The sequence below is a fragment of the Phyllostomus discolor genome, chromosome 4 (assembly GCF_004126475.2).
Source record: "Phyllostomus discolor isolate MPI-MPIP mPhyDis1 chromosome 4, mPhyDis1.pri.v3, whole genome shotgun sequence".
NCBI classification, from domain to species: Eukaryota; Metazoa; Chordata; class Mammalia; order Chiroptera; family Phyllostomidae; genus Phyllostomus; species Phyllostomus discolor.
The window spans coordinates 59,435,011-59,453,190 of record NC_040906.2 but is presented as its reverse complement, the minus strand read 5'-3'; the positions used below and the strand labels follow the sequence as shown (position 1 = coordinate 59,453,190).

The 18,180-nt window shown below is 35.3% G+C and overlaps 1 protein-coding gene across 1 annotated transcript in view; it reads right to left on the bottom strand.

Moving 5' to 3' along the window:
- Nucleotides 1-18,180, bottom strand: part of KCNH7 (potassium voltage-gated channel subfamily H member 7) — a 480,501-nt gene that overhangs the window by 17,566 nt on the left and 444,755 nt on the right. Inside the window, 3 exon segments of the mRNA XM_036023387.1 lie at nt 9,895-9,988; nt 13,422-13,627; nt 16,497-16,749. Of these exon segments, the coding sequence (XP_035879280.1) occupies nt 9,895-9,988; nt 13,422-13,627; nt 16,497-16,749 (553 nt within the window).

The following is an 18,180-nucleotide window of genomic DNA, read 5'->3' as shown; positions in this document are numbered from 1 at the left end:
CTCAAACAACAATAGTTTCCAATTTTATGCTAGTAAATGTTTTTTTTTTAAAGAAAAGCTTCACTTTTCTAACTAATCCTCCCTCACACCTGCTTAGTGAATTGCAGCTGTTTTGCTGCTGCTGCTGCTGCTGCTGCAGCAAGTGAACCGTTGTGCAGTCCGGCTGCAAGTGGGGTTGGAATCCGCTTTTATTTCACTTTCACCGCATCTTTTCTAGCAGAATCAAGTACAAACTGAATTAACCATCAATTCATTTGGTTCTAATCTAAATGTGGAAATGCTAACATGAATATTGGTAACAGAAATTATTAAACCATTTTGTCTCTTTGGTGTAACAGGTCTAGGAAGTTTTCTGTGGGTTTTTAAATCCTCACACATTGCCAGTAAAATGTTCTGTCCCACCTACTACACGAACCTCCATCTTGTTTACTAATTTATGGTCTAATTTTCGATACTTAGGGACAAATCCATCAGTTGACATATACTGTTAAATTGAATTATAATTTGCTGATTTCAACTCAGTACAAATATTTGGAAAATGTGGTGAATGAGAGATTATTATTTAATTCTATAGGAAAATGGAGGAAATTACTTTTTATACTTAGTATCTAAAATCTTTAGCAAAATTTCCATGTAAAAGCAGGGTCACAAAAAAAAGAAGAATCCTTTGATATCCTTGAATTGTTCCAATGTGTAAGCAGAATTTTTCCACCTTTATCTCTGCATTCATTGGGCCTGACTGCCAGCCAGTTGCTGGTGGGACCCTGGCTGTAAGAACACTTTCTCTAACCGCAACATTTTTCTCTTCTCTACTAAATAAATCCCGGCTTCATGGTCCATCATTTACAATGAAAGTTGAAATGACAATCTATTTGCGGATTAAAAATAGAAACTACTCAAGCTTAGCCTGGAGGTTGGCTGATGGAATACATGAAATTGGACTGAAATGCATTAAAATTAGCTTTCAGGTACTTTTAGATTTTGATGGCCTGTTTCATTTCTGCCTTTTCCTAAAGTGGATTACTTGATGGATATTAAATCGTATTAGGTACTATTTTTTTCTTAATGCTCTTTTTATTCTATGTAGAAATATTATTCTGAGGGCAGTAATGTGAAAGAGTTTAATGTTTTCCCCTTTGATAGAAGTGAGATTGTATAATCACTTGTTTCCATCATTTTACAAAGAGAAATTTTTGCCTTGAATTTGCTTTCGATTTAGAGGACTGAAAACCATGTTTTCAAAAATTCTTTTTTTCTGCAGGCTAAGAGTTCATCTTCTTCCTCTTTCTCATAGGACACAGTTCTAAAGCATTTGTGACTGGTTTTGTGGGTGTCTCTCTGGGTTCAGAATGAATTGAAGAACACAGAATAAGAGGGTCTCAATGGAGTGACTGAGCCACCTAATACAAGAATAACAATGTAAAATTCTTCCACTTCAAACAATTTGAGAAGAAACACTTGTGCTCCATCTTCTATGGAATCTTTCAGATTAATTGCCATTTTTATTTGTCAGACCCCACAGGTAGACTCATCTTTTGGTCAAAGGGAGACATTTAATGTGTCTCTCAGTACTGAATTTTAGATTTCCTGCTGGTAACAATTTTGAAATAAGCTGAGCGTTTCTTCAGTCAGATGCATTTTGAAAATTCATTTTATTAGAAAACTGAAGTCTAAAACATATTTCATTTGATTTCAAGTACCTTAGTTCCTCTCTAGTTTCAAAGAAGGTTGAAAGAAGACTAGTGTCATTTTTCTACATAAATACAAGATAAAAAGTTCAAAACTACCTTAAAAATTAAAATAAAGATACATTTGTATATTGCTGAAATGGATAAGAAAAATTAATTACTATGTGTTATTGGAGAAGACATTCCAAAGTAATGTCAAAGTGTAACACCAATATATTTAAAGGCTTAATTTAATAAAGTTATAATTATGCCTAAGCTCTAAATATAAGTTTAACCATGTACATATTTACTCCTTACTTCAATAACTTTCATAGGAGTTATTTTGAGAAACACTTTTAAAACTTATTGACTTTTGGATGACCTTGTGAAATCACTAAAACAGCGTTACAAAGAGATAAAATTTATTCTTATCCTTTGAAATACAAAGTGTCATAGGTTCAAGACATTTCTACTCTCATTTAATGGATCATTACATTTCTTCAGTGGAAATATATAGAAGTGCCCATTTTAATAAAAATTATATGGGTAGGAAATGAGAAAACGACAGTCTTCCCTCCCTAGTCTTATGATATATAATATGTCTCAGAATGGGTTCCTGTTCTCAAAGGAATGTGTGGCGCCACTGACTCCAGTGGAAAGAGGATGATGAATATTCTATTCACTTTAATTTCTACCCCTTTGCTCGGCAAAGGAGCATCTTGAACAGTGTTTTACTTTCCCCCTGTTTTTCAGACCTGTTATACAGTGCAGTGCTCACTGGCTAATTCTCTTGATGAAGGGTTATTGGATCCTTAAATCAGTCGTTAGTAACTACTTTGATACTGAATTTTCCATCCCTGGAAAGAGTTGAGCAGGATATTCTAAATATTTGGCCACAAAAATGTTATTGGTAAAAAATATATGTGTATGTGGGTGTGTATTTGTATCTCATTTGCCATTATGCAGGGTGGGGCAAAGTGGGTCTACAGTTGTGAGAACACAAAACATACTTTATTCTTGTATTATTATTTATTAATTATTGCATTATTCTCCATAGAAACAACTGTAAATCTACTTTTGCCACATCCTGTACATTCTATTGTATTAATATATTATCTATATTATAAGATATAAAGAACATAAAATTTTAAAAGAAATATTTCCATAATCAATGGGTCATATTGACACACTCTGAAATATATACAATCAGATCTAACTTTGAAGACTAGTTAGAGACTATTTTCAACATCTTCCAAATGGCTATACCTCATTTATTTCTATACTACCTAATCATGTTATAAATGCTTGTGTGTACTAAATAGGTCATTAAAGATTTGTTTTTATTCTTCACTTTCTGTAACAATACCATTTTCCTTCCATATCAGGCACTATAGAACCTCCTTGGACAATGTCCCTTGTAAAATTAGGAAGGTCCTGGGCACCTCCATGCCAGAAGTATAGGAAGGAAAGAGAACTGACTAGAAGACACATTAAAAAAATACAAGATGTCCTTAAATTTAGAACTGAACTGACAGCTCTTTCCTGTTGGGAAATGAGTTTATTTTTCCAGAAGAAATGTGAAGCTCATGAGGACAAACCACTTTGATCAATAAATGCATTTTAAGAGAGAAATGATCTAATATGTTGAGCTTCTGTTTGCTCAAGTCAACTTGCCAGAGGTTCTATTTATAGCTATTCTTTTTAAATGTGTCTTTTTGAATACAAGTTCCTTAGCACCAAGCAGTAGGAAAGACTGGAATGGCAGTGGGGAGAAATGAGGACTGAAGCAATAAGAATTCCAGTGCCTTGTTGAGTAGGTAAGTAGTGAGAGGCAACACAAGACTCAACCTCTGTCTGCCTCCAGTGTCCAGCCTTGCATTCTTCCCTCTGGTTCTTGATGCTTCTCCTGATTAATTCACAATCAGTGGTCTTGGATGTCTGCCTTCAAGGTATTGTTTCATATGAGCAGTAAACTAAGTCTTAAAATAATCAATGTTTTTCATAAGTTGCTTTTAGTTTATGTAGCCCCACGTCATTTAGTATTAATTATTTTCTGAAAGTTCTCTATTTTTTATATATATATATATATATATATATATATATATATATATATATGTATGTTTTTCTCCTGGATATTGATTCTATATCAAGAAGTAGAGAATGGGTGGCCAACTTCTCAGAGCAACTTTTACACTTCTCTATAGCACCATGGAATCCTGAAGCCTCGAATAGACTATGAGGCTCAGGATAACTGGAGTTAATATGTTTTCATATTAACTTAATCATGCTTACTCACTGAAGTAGCAGGAAACGTTGAAGAACTTCAGGGAGGTAGGCAAATCCCTTACCATCTACACTTTATAGAAAATGGTCTTATAGACTAAGTCTGTGATTGGGGGGAAACTTTTCAGAATCAGTAGAACTATCTAGTTGTATGAGTACAGCGTAAATTGCAACATTCTTTCAGGACCTCACCAGTAATAAAAATATTAGATTATTTAGCCCAAGAATGAGGAAATGAAACAAGGTTAAAAGGAGGTTTAATCTTCAACTGTTTGGCAGACATTATTATATAGACAACATTGGCAAGCTGTTTTTTACTTCTAGCAATATCGAATAAGAGATTAGCTTCAGGATAAGAAATTTAGATTAAGTCTATAGAAGAACAAATTGGTAGTAATGGCCCTGATTGTGGAAAAAAGTTACTGATATCCAAGATGGAAGAGGAGTAAGCTGAAGCTACACTAATCTCCTCCTAGGACTAATCTGGAATTACAACTAAATTGTAAAGAAATTACCCTAAATAACCAACAGAACACTAACTGGAGAGAAGCCTTATAACCACAGACAGACAGAAGAAACCACTTCCTTCATCACAATGAGACTGGCAGGAAGTGTGAGGGAGGCCTGAGAGGGCTGACTGGGATACCATAGATGACAGCTGAAATTCTGGAGGGATATTTCAGTGGCTGGGGGGTTCCCCCTGAGAAGTGTGGGATTTAAACCCCAAGCTGGGCTCATTACCAGAGCTGGAAATGAACTCAGATAACATCCATCTGTGAAAAGCCACAGGGTTTCTGTCTGTGAGGGAGAGGCAGCTAGAGACTCAGAGAGCCTCTTAAAGGGCCAATACACAAAATTTTGTTTATAGTCACTTACCCTGGGTTCTGGCAGAGGGAGGACTGAGTAAACTGGAGACACTTGAGGAGAGCCTGGGGTTGGTGGTTCTGGGGAGAGAACTGAAGGAACAGCCACCAGGATACTTGTGTTGAGTTATTCCCCATCCTGAAGAAGCCATCTTTCCCAGACAGAGCACTCCCCTCCAAGTAGCATCAGCTTGAGGAGAAGCAATAGTCCTGCCTGCAGTAATTACTCTACCCTACCCTGCAGAGTTTGAGCCAGACTGCTGATTACAGCTTACATCTATATGATTGATTAGTTTAACAACTAAGGCTGATCTCTGGGGGCTCTAGAAGACTTCAGCTACCCTCCCAGGGCCTGGTGATGATAAAAGCTGGCCTTGGTGAGCATCCTGGTTCTTTCTGCACACAAACAGATCTAGCAGATGGAGCCACATGCTGTGGCTCACTGATAGCTTGGAGCAGCAACAGGTTGACCAGGGCCAGTCACAAGTAGCACCTGACAAAGTCCTACACCATAGTCTTTGTATATCTTCCCAGTACATAGAAACAAATACAAAGAAGAAGCCAACATGGGAAGGCAAAGAAACAGAACCTAAATGAAAGAACAATAGAATTTTCCAGAAAAAAGCTAGATGAAATGGCAACAAGCAATTTATCAGAGAGTTTAGAGGAATGATTCTAAGGATATTCAAAAACATGAAAAAAAGACATAGAAGCCATAGAAAAGGACCAGTCAGAAATAAAGAAAGCAATATCTGAAATAAATATACTGGAAGGAATAAACAGTAGATTATATGAAGCAGAGGATTGAATCAGTGTTTTGGAAGACAAGGTAGAAAACACCCAGGCAAAGCAGCAAAAATAAAAAAATTTAAAAATGAAGAGAGATTAAGAAACATTTTGGATAACATGAAGCATAACTACATCTACATCATGGGAATACCAGAAGAAGAGAGCAAGCAAGGGATCAAGAACCTATCTGAAGAAATAAGGACTAAAAGCTCCCCTAATCCGGTGTGGAAAAAAAACACACTAGTCCAGGAAGCTCAGAGAGACCCAAATAAGTTGGACCCAGAGAGGCCTACCCTGAAACACATCCAAATTAAAATGACAAGGATTAAATGACAAAGAGAGAATATTAAAAGCTTAAAGAGAGAAGCAGGTGGTTACATACAAGAGAGCACCAATTAGACTGTCATCTGATTACTCAAAAGAAATATTCTAAGTCAGAAGGGAATGGAGTAAAATATTCAAGGTGATGAAAAGCAAGGACCTACACCCAAGGCTACTTTATCTAGCAAGGCTATTGTTTAATATTGAAAGAGAAATGAGGAGCTTTCCAGACAAGAAACACTAAAGGAGCTTGTTAAAACCAAAGCAGTACTACAACAAATGTTAAATGCTTGCTTGCTTGAAGAAGAAAAGAAGGAGAAGGAGAAGAAGAAGAAGAGGAAGAAGAAAAAAGAAAAAGAAAAAAAGATGAAAATAGTCTAACAATACAGTGACACTAATTACATATCTATCCATAATTACCTTAAATACAAATGGATTAAATGCTCTATCTAATGAAATGACATAGGGTAGCTGAATGGATAAGAAAACAAGACAGATAGAAAGATACACAAAGACTAAAATGAAAGGGATGAAAATAGATATTGCATACAAATGGAAAGAAAAAAAGGCTGAAGTTGGTAGCAGTACCTATATCCTACAAAACACACTTTAAAACTAAGGCTATAGTAAGAGACAAAGAAGAACACTACATAATGATAAAGGGAACAATCCAACAAGAGGATACAACCCTACATACATCTATGTACCCAACACAGGAGCACCTAAATATGTACAGCAAATCTTAAAGGACAGACTCAGATAGAGAGCAGGATGACAGCTGGGGAGGGGAGATTATGGAGTGGAGGGATTTAGCCAAAAGGAAAAAGGACTGATGGACATGGACAATAGCAGTGATTGCTGGGTAAAAGGGAACTAAATGGTAATGTGAAAAAATACAATAAAAATAATTGAAAAATTAAAAAATAAAATTAATACGCATTTCCTAAAAAAGAAAAAAAGAAAAAAACACTGAAAGAATAATAAAGGACAGTACATAAATAAGTTATCAACTATCTGTGGTGGTTTATTATTCCATAATCAGCCAGAAGATTCAATAATTATTCTAATTCAACAAACATTATGTTATTTTTTTTTAAAGGAATCTATAGTTTGGTAGAAAAAAATGGGCAAATATACCTGTAACCAAGAGGAAAGTGCCTCAGGAATTCATAAGAGAAAGAAAGACTATACATTTGAAGAAATCAAGAATGAGTGTATATTGAATATATAATTCGAGATTAACATTGACAAAAAATGTAATTTTAGTGGTTGAGAAATTGTGTGCTCTGGTTGTGCATGTGTGTGTCTTTGAGGACAGGGAGGTGAAATCAATTAAGATAACAGTGTTAGTGAACAGCAAGTGGGTCCTCCTGCCTGCCACCACTCTGTAGACAAAATTCTGGAGGCAAAGGTTTGTTGATAAAGGAAAGGAGTCTTTATTCAAAAGCTACACAATTTTGCAATAACAGCTTTCTACATACATTAGTTACAGCTTTAATCACTTAGGGCTGTCAATTAAGACTAAAATCTTTAACACCTGAATTACCCTACTATTCCCCCTGTTAGTTTTTAATTATCTTATTTCTATAGGATTAGTTTATAAAATACAAAAATGACAACTTTTGAAGAATGTCAGGCCTCTACCTCAGAGCTTATCCCCTTTAGAACACCCAACAAAGAATAACCCTGTCACCCTCTGCCAGGCAGAGGCTGTGCCTGAGTTCCTCCTCATCCAAAATGCTGCCAATTGAGAAACACAGGCAGCTGCAGCGGGAATATCCAGACATTCTTGAGGAAGAAGAGCAGGAGAATCAGTCCCTGCCTTCTTTTATTTTAAATCCTTCTGGCCCGTAATTTTATGCACTCTGGAGGCATTCAGCTTCTCAGCCAATCACATCCTAGACTGTTTACAAATGCCTGGGCCCCTCCTTCCTCCTCCCCAGTGATCTGATCAGATCTGTCTGTATTGATAATATAGGCAAAAACACAGAAACAATTTACATTGATGAGAGGGCAGTTTAGTTCACTTGAAATATAGAGCAAGTTGAAGCAAGTAGATGAGCTCCTCTAAGGAGAGAATTCAGAAAGAAGAAGGATGAGAAAAAACTTGGATTAAGAAGGTAAAAGGAGGAGAATCAAAAGGAAGTTGTGTGCATTTTGTTTTTTTGAATTTATTCATTGTTTCAACAAATATTTGTTGAACGCTTGTGATGTAGCAAATACTGAAAGGTGAATAAATATTTACCACCTTCATGGGGCTTATGATCTAAAGGCAGAAAATACCTATGAAATAATAATGCAAATAAATATAGAATACAATTGGAATGCTACAAAAAAGAGAAGTTGATCATGGAAGGCCAGGTTAAGTAGTGATAGAAAGGGTGGTAGTAGATCAAATTGAAGAGGTAGCTATAGACCACCTTATTAAGATTTTAGGACATGGAAAGACCTTAAAGGGCTTTAAATATGTGGGTGACATAAACATAAATGCATTTAGAAAAAATGTTACCATTTTTTCCGGCAAGGAGAATTGATCAAACAGAGGCAAGGCAAATTAGCATGCTATTTCAGTATTCCAAGTAACAGATTATGGTAACTTGGCTCAGAGTTGTGGCTATGAAAATGGAAAGAAGTATACCAAAAATGACCTAATTTGATGACTAAATGGAGATGTATTGGAGGTAATAACAATAAGACTTGTTGCCAGAGTTGATGGAGAGGTTGAGAGCCTAAGTAGATATCTGGCTTGTGCAACTGATTTATGATGGTGCTATTTAGCAACCTAGCAACTGATGGAGAGGCAGGTTTCCAGGGAGATGTCATGAGTTCAGCTTACAAAATCTTTAGTTTAAGCTGCTTTTGAGATTTCAAGTTTATGGTTTAATAGATAGAAGTATGAGACAAAGTTTAGATGGTCTGGGATTAAGAAGTAATTATGTACATTTCCTATGTAAGAATATAATAAAACTGTAGGCATACATAAAATGACCCAGAGAAAGAGTATGATATAGAATATGAAGAGAAGAGGGCCTAGGGCCATGCCTTGAGAAACTCTAATAACTAATGGACCAGTTTAGAAGATAATAATCCTATAGTCATAGTCAGGGAGTTAGTGCAAATAGGAGGCAAGTAGGAAGAGTGCAGTGCCACAGATGCCAAGAGCAGAATATACAAGAAGAAAGAACTTGGTTTACAGTGATTCTGCTGACAGGCCAAATAAGGTAAAGACTAGAGTGTCTGTTGGATCAGCATGGGGCAAGAGTGGACGCTCCTTAAGGAAAGCCTCCTCCCATCTGGCCAGGCACAATTAGATGTAGCCTCATTTGGGTTCCCAATGAGGTGTGCTTAACCTGGTTACAGCACCTACTACTTCTATTTGAAATGATAGAGCGTGGGTCATGTCTCTTCCTACAGAGGGCAAGGCCTGTTTTACACAATTTGTTTCTCAGAAATGGGGTAGGTCTTTAAAAATGTGAAGTGTTAAATGTATATTTATTGTAAGTATGAGTAGAACATAAAGAATAGTTAAAAGGCCAGAAGAACCTAGAGAGGACAGGAGTGGCAAGTGTCTCAGAGGATTTGGGGATAAACAGAACCAGCAAATATCATCATTCATGTGTGTGAGAGAATTGAGCTTTTGGCCCACAAGGAGAGTCTTCCCTCCAGATCACCCAGTTCGGAACTCTGAGGCAGAGCTAGTCCATTGTTATTAATTGGCTTCTTTAAAATCAAAACCAATCTATTTCTTCATCTGTGATGTCTTTGTAGACATCAGATGGCTTTGCTGAATGACATCACTGAAAGCTGTCAGTTAGAAACCATATCATTAGCTATGAAAAGAAGCAAAGGATTTGCCTTTCTAAAACCCAAATAAAGTTTCCCTTTGAAATCAGAAGTATAATGAGCAATTAAGTAAGAAGAGCTAATAACAACATGCTCTACATTTCAACTTTATAAATAGGATGAATTACCTGTCTCTCCTTCACTATCAAATGATAATTTCCTTCTTCGTAGTTTGTCTCCTTCAGAGTCATTCATAGACTGTGATCGTAGCAGGAGGTCTGCCTTTGGTAACAGAACATGAAGATAAAATGGAAAGTTATTCAATTTGAACATAATGCATGATCAGTAAACTCTTTAATATTTCATATAATTTCAACCACTTGAGAATTATTAGATTGCAGGCAAACAACTAAGATGCTTTGCTTATTGATTGTCTCTAAATTATAAAGTAGATTGATAGAATAATTCTGATAGTTTCACCATCTGAAGGGAAATTATAGTTTTAGAAGTTATTCATCAGAAATGTTTGGGAATGATGTTGACAATATTTAGAGACAACACGTTTCTTCAAGTGAAATGTATTTTATGTAACTTGGGAAAGTTAAAATAAAAAAATAATAATTTTAAGAACTTTGCAGAATATGTATTACTTCAGAGAAAAATGTGAATTAATTATAATTAGCTATGATGTTTAATTACATGATAATGATTGGAAGGTGGTGCATTTACACAATAGAATACTACTTGGCTGTAAAAAAAGAAGGAAATCTTACCCTTTGTGGCAGCATGGATGGACCTGGAGAGTATTATGCTAAGTGAAATAAGCCAGTCAGAGAAAGACAAATACCATATGATTTCACTTATATGTGGAATATAATGAACAAAATAAACTAACAAACAAAACAGAAACAGACTCATAGATACAGAGAATAGACTGGCTGCTCTCAGCATGGAGGGGTGTTGGGGAGCTGGGTAAAAATGTAAAGTAAGCAAATAACCCCCCCTAAATCTCATAGGCATAGACAACAAGATGGTGATTACCAGAGGAAAGGGAGATGGGGAAGGTAGAAGAGGGTAAAGGGGGGAATAAGTAATGATAGAAGGAAACTTGAATAGGGGTGGTGAACACACAGTACTATAAACAGATGTTTTATAGAATTATACTCCAGAAACCTATATAATTTTATTAACCAATATGACCCCAATACATTCAATAAAATACACAAAAAATAAAATAAAGTTCACACCAACTAATATAATGCTGAATTTAATAAACCCTATGCTTTGAACTGTTTATTTTTCTCCTAGTTTCTCTTCCTTTACCCCTCTTGTTCACTTTGTAAAATACCAGTCTTATAAATATAAAGGTAAGCTCCCAAATATGTAAAGAAAAAGGAAGCTCTTGTTTTCTTTACTTGGTCACCGACTAGACTTTTTATGTAAAGAAATAACCTGTGGTAGATGTTTGTTGTCTTCAAGGCAAACTCAGAATAAATTTGGTAATATTAAACTGGGATTCGATAAAGTGCTGAAGTAAAACCATTATTAAAACATGCTAATGATAATTTGAACATCTTACCACCTAAATATTTTTTAACTTTTCAGAGTTTTGTAAAGAATTAGCTGAGCTGAGGTGGTACTTCACATACCTTAGTGACCTTAAAAGTAAAACTAAAAATTTTTGTGTAGCAAAGGAAATGATCAACAAAATGAAAAGTCAACATACTGAATGGGAAAGGGAAAATATATTTGTTAATGATACATTCTATAAGAGGTTAATAGACACAATTAATAAAGAACTCATACAACTCAACATAAAACATTTAAACAATTGAGAATGGGCAGAAGGCCTGAAAGACATTTCTTCAAGAGGACATACAAATGACCAAGAGACATATGAAAAGATGCCCAGTGTCACTAATTATCACAGAAATGCAAATTAACACCACAATAAGACATTATCTCACATTTTTCAGAGTGGCTATCATCAATAAATTAGTAAACAACAAATGTTGATGAGAATATGAAGAAAATAGGACACTAATGCACAGTTGGAATTGCAAATTGGTGCAGTCACTACGGAAAACAGTATGAAGATTCTTCAAAAAACTAAAAATAGAAGTACCATATAACCCAGCAGTTATACTTCCGGATATATGTTTGAAGAAATCCCAAAAACTAATTCAAAAAGATATATGCACCCCTATGTTCACTGTAGAGTTATTTGCAATAGGCAAGATATAGAAGCAACTCAAGTGCCCATCCATGCACAAATAGATAAAGAAGTGGGGCTATATATACACAATGGAACATTACTCAGCCATAAAAAAGAATAAAATCTTACTTTGCAATAACATGGATGGACCTAGAGGGTATTATGCTAGTGAAATCAGTCAGTCAGAGAAAGATAAATATCATATGATTTCATTTATATGTGGAATCTAAAGAACAAAATAAACCAAGTAGAAACAGACTCATAGACACAGAAAACAAACTGAGGGTTGCTAGATAAGAGGTGGGTTGGTGTAGTGAAAATGATGCAGGGATTAAGGAGTGCAAAGTAGTCACAGGGATGTAAAGTATAGTGTAGCAAATAAAGTCAATAATATTGTAATAACTGTATACAGTGCCAGGTAGGTACTAGGATTAGTGGGAGGATCATTTTATAAATTGTATAAAGGTCTAATCATTATACTGTATACCTGAAACTAATACAAAGTAGTACTGAATGCAAACTGTAATTAAAAAGAAAAGAAACTTTGTATTTAAGTTTATCTTTAAGTTTTTCACAATGCCCGGGAATGACTGTACATCTAGGAGAATTAAGTCTACCACCTTTTACCTAACTATGGACTTGAGCATCTGTTTTCCAGAGAGTATATAGTTAGCATTAAAATACATGGACAAGTTTAAAAAATCCAACAGTTCATATCTGACAATAAAAAACTATTTAGAATTGGAGTTGGGATTATAGGATTTTGTGGGGGAAGAGGATGGAGGAATAACTAGTGATAAATAGTGGGCTGCAGCATAGGTTCTCTATTCTTAAAATAGTGGTAGATCGTAAGGACATATTTTCATAGTGGAGGGGAGTGAGGAATATAAGGGCTATACTCTCAAAACTCATTCTAGGTGAAACTGTATGTAGAATCATTTAGCATATTTTTATTATGCTATATGTTATTGGTTATGTGGTACTAGTTTTAACTCAGGTATAAGTCTGATTATTTTTTACCTTTGTGATTTGGAAATTGTGTTAAATATGAACTTAAACTAGAGTAAGTTTAATTATTTTATTATTATTAAAAATACATTGCTAACCAATAAAGGATAGCTAAAAGAATATTTTCATCTCTGTATAACATACACTTGTTTAGGGGATTTTCAATAGTCTAGAATCACCAATTTCTTACAAATAGTTGGCACACCCAATATAAACCAAGGCTATTTAAAACCAAGTGTGTCACCTCAGAGTTCTTAAAAGGTCAAACTTAACTGACCTACTTAAAGTTATTTAATATATTTCAAAGAAATTAGACTGAATTAATTCCCTATAATTTAAAAATTTCAATATTAAGTTGGTTTTTTCTTCCAGATATTGAGTTGGTAAAATTTTGCTACAGTATTTTGCTTGACATTTCAGGGGTATTTGGGCAGTCTGAGAATCAAATAAAATGTCAAAAGTACAAGAAATAAGAAAATGGTTAACATATACCTTTGCACTCTCATGCCTTAGGTTGAAAGTCAGCTCCAGGTTTGTGAGAAAGTGATCGGAAAACTCAGGGTACATATCCAGAACCTCCAACAAGTCTTCTCTCTGGATCTTGTGTAAGTCACAGTATGTGAGAGCTCTCACATCTGCATTAGACTTTCCAGGTTTGGCATAAAGATGAACCATTTCTCCAAATATATCATTTTTCCCTTAAAACAAGAAAAAAGAAAAGGAAATAAAGAAATCTGAATTTAATAGTTTGTTTTCCCTAAAAGTAGATGAGAACACTGACTGACTTCTGAACTACAGATTTCTAATGTAAACCCTGTGGCCAGCAGACTCTTGAGCAGCAGAATACCTCAGTCATGTTTGTTTGTTGAATGGGGTCCACCTCTTAGTGCACTGGTCCCAATATAATCCCCACTATTTTCTTGTTTTGCTTTTTTGGCTAAACAACTGGAATGCAGCAAACATGGCTTTAGTTGGCTATGCCCCACACTGCTGAAAATCCTTCTTGCCATAGAGTAGGTATGGTCGAATTTTGTCAATCTGGAAATGTGAGAAAGGCTGAGGTGAGTCAGATTCATGAACTTTCTGTCTCAGGATGGTCTCTGCAGGAAACGCTGAGCGTGGGGCTCTGGTGCAGCACTTTCAACACTTAGAGGACGAGGGGTACACTCTGAACATACCCTGTTTCCTTTTCTAAGAACTATTGGATTTGCCTTTAATGAATTTGTCCAATTGCTTAATAAATCTAGTTATATTTTCTGAACATATACAGGCATGCTTTGTACCACATGGCCTTGATTCTGAAAGTGTGTCCTAGCATTCTTGTCAAGCATGGAGTTATTTCAGTGTCTGGGTTCTGATAGGCCTTCTCCATCCCCTCTGCCTGGCCATACACTACCTGCTTTGCCAGGCCCTGTTGAATGGTGAGGATGATAGTGACAATAACAACAGCAAATGCTCATTGAGGACTGAGTAGGTGCCAGGCACTGTGTCAAATGGTTAGGTACATTATTTCATTTAGTATCCAAAATAATCTTATGAGGAAATTACTAATTATTATCTGAAAGGATTAAAGAGTTGAACTGCTTAAGTCAAGGTCACCTTAGTTGGAGGAGAGAATAACCATGATTAAATCCGATGTATTCTGACTCCAGGTAAAATCTTTACATACATCTTATGTTTAATTTTCCCCCAATATTTCTCCTGAATGTGATGGCCACTTAGATTTTTCTGTCTCTGAATGTCAAAACATTTAAAAATTGTACCTGTGAAATATGTACTTAGTAACTACCAATAGATTACTGATTATATAACTTTTAAAGATCCTCAATGGCAGTATAAAATAGTACTTTCTTACATATATCCTGAAGCTTCTTTTCATATTTGGAAAAAACTTCACTGGATCTGTTAATTTTATTTTGTTAGACAAGTTCATATATACCCAACCATGCAAACTATAAGACTTTGAAATAATAAAGTTCTAACTAATCAAAAAATTCTGTAATGTTCTTATCTTAAATGTGAATTTTGGGGGGAGAAATTGGATACCATATCTTTACAATAAAACTGATATTAGAACAAATATATAACTTTAAATGAATTCTTACATTTAAAAAATAGAATTAATAATCATAATTTGCGAGGATTTCAGTTGTGGATTTAAATGAAATGGACAAAAGAGAATCTCTTTAAGTTTTTTACAATTTTGATAAGTCAGTATAGGTGTTATCAAAGAAAATCCTGAATTAAATTCAGCATGGGCTTTGCATTTTAATTAGCTTACATGACTGTAAATGAGCAAAAAGTAAGCCACTTTACATGTATACCTTAACTATACTCTAAAATTACTGTCTTCTAAAGCAAGAAGGCATATTACCTTCCTGTGGAAACTGACTCTGGCTGACTTAAAGATTAGGAAGGCAGTGAAGCGTGCTCCTTCCCTGCAATATCCCAGAACAAACTGTCGAAGGCCAAATCTGCTGAAAATCCAATTCTATTGTATGGTTGCTAAGTGACTTAGAATACATTTTTATTATTGTGTGCTTACTGTATTGTAAACTGAATTGTGCATCGTGTCAAATTTGGGAAAAATTTTAAGGCTGTTACTATGATAAAATTATCAAAATATATAGAAATCACTCAAAACATCTCCATTTGTGCATTGGGTCCTATGCAATGCCATACTCTGGTTCTACACAGAAGAGAACAGACTACATCCTTGTCTTTTTGGATGTTAACATCAATGAAAGAAAATTAATGAATTATAAGCTTGTTTATTTAAACAGACCTGCATTTAATTCACAGTGGAAAAGTGCAAGTGATTGCAAACACCGAGGGGCATGGATGGGTGTTGCTAAGGGCAGCCTGAGGTTTTAACCTACTGGCTCAGGGGTAGGACAGAAAAACTGACCTTTTTCCCTGCAACCTTCTTTCCCCTACTCTCCTGATATTCCAAAGAAATCTTACAAGTCACCCTGGCTAAATTTTTTTTTGAAGAGACAGATTGGACAGATGATTTTCTTTTGCATCCAAACCAGTTTATCACTAATTATAATATCCTCACCAGAAGTTCATAGCTCTATGTTACCTAGATAATGATTCAAATAATTCTGTTTAATGGAATATAGGAGGTACATGGCAAATAGATGAAATTCATCAAAACATAAACCCAGTTCAAGACAGGACATTGGCATATGCTGGCCAGCACGCTTACAATATGTACATCTTATTTAAGGTGTTAAGGGATCAAGCATGAATCCAATGTCTTCTCAGATGAAAAGGAAAATACTGACTACTTTCAAATATTGGGCCTCGAATGTTGGAGGAGCTGCCAAGGACAGAAGAGCATCATGAAATAGTTTACATATCAGAGAAAATGTGAGAGTCAGGAAAACATATTTTCTGAGATGTTAATTTGATTTGAATTGAGTTTAAATACAACTTTAAAATTACCCATTAGTTTTAAATTGTACTCATAAGTAGATCACTCCTTTTTTTTCTATTATTTTAAACTACTCATTGCACCAGCTTATAACAGAATTTGTCACCCTCCAGTTCTAAAACACTCACCCAGAATAGCTACCACAATGTCATCTTTGAGTATTTCAATGGAGCCTCTGGATAAGAAATAAAGTGCAGTGAGGACATCCCCACAGTGAACCAGAGTGTCTCCTGGAGGTGCATGGGTGGTCTTGAACTTCATTGCCAAAGCTCTAAGGCAACCTTTACTTGCCCCCCGAAAGGCTTTGCAGTTTTGCAGCAAAGTCTGGTTGAGATGTAGACAAATGTCAGCTTGTAAACATTCTGGGAAACCCTTGAGGACCTGAGGAAAACAAGTAAAGAGTTTCATACTACAGCGCAAAGGGTACTTACACCTGAAATAAAGTATATTTGTTGCTCACAGAACCACAGGTGTGGTTAATTGTCATACAGGAGTTCTTACAATGCTTCTACCTTGCATACCTTCTACCTCGCATGAATACTTGGTTTGTTAAACATGTTAGAATTTTAACTCAAATACTTGTTCTCTAAATTAACTGCAGGCATTCAGACTCAACACAAATGCTGTTTCATTAATATGTAATGCCTACAACATTTCACAGTGTTTCTCATTCTCTGCATTATGTTATTTAACATCATACTGTGCACAGGTAAAATACAATGTGACAATTAATAAGACATAATTAATGAAGGGCGGTACAATTAGAAAGACAACTTTTTGAAGGAATCTCAAGTCAATTTGGATTGCTATCTCTGGTATACCTGTCTTAGTTATAATTAGTAAAATAATGATCCTGAAATAGCCACTGTATTTATAAATGTCTTATACCAGAAAGTGCTCTTAGTTAACAGTACTCGGCATATTTATGTTTCATATGCATATTATTAATACTAAATATTGTGATAAGCACTGGAAATAGAGCAAGAGAAGGAGAACAGAAAACATACTTTAAAAGTGTAGTCTAGTTTTCAGAGTTGGAAATTGTGCCAGAATTTACAGCGAATATATAAAGCTTCTAACAGTGCTACTATTTTGACAGCCTATTCAGTGACTAATTTAAAACTTGTAGGAAAGATTGGAAATAGCTTGTGACAAGTGCTACTCAAACTGAATAAAATTTTATGTTATTTTGTAGGATTCCCAGTTTCCAGTGGGAAAAGACACTTGACTCTTGCTGTTCTGTGTTTAGCTCTTTTGAGTTTCATATATAGATTTTAATTCTCATGTTGACTTTATTAGTACAAATATAACCATTTAAATGCATTTTGGGGGGTAAGAGGGAGGAGGCATTGTATAGTGCCTAGCCATGCAACTTAAGGATTTCCTACCTTTCTGGGTCAACCTTGCTATTGCTGTCCAATATAATTGAAAGTAATCATGAATTATTTGCATAGATAATTTAAGTGTATGTGACCCATAGAGGAACTTCAAATTAGATTACATTTGAGTTAACTTACAATGATTATTACTTTAAGTATTAAAGCAGCCACAGGGATCCTGGTCCAGCAGGGCCACTGTGTGATGCAGTCTGTCTGCCTGACTGTGGTTACGATATAAAAGGATCCACGAAAGATCTGAAACACAACAACTGCTATTTCCAATCTTGTCTCTTTACTGCAGAATCACCCACAGAAATGGGTCAAAGGGTCTTCAGAAGAAAACCTACAGAATATGAGTTTTGGTCATGAATTTGCCACAGGCTCATGTTTGTGCAAGTCACTTCATCCATCTGTATTTCTTTGCCAGAGAATA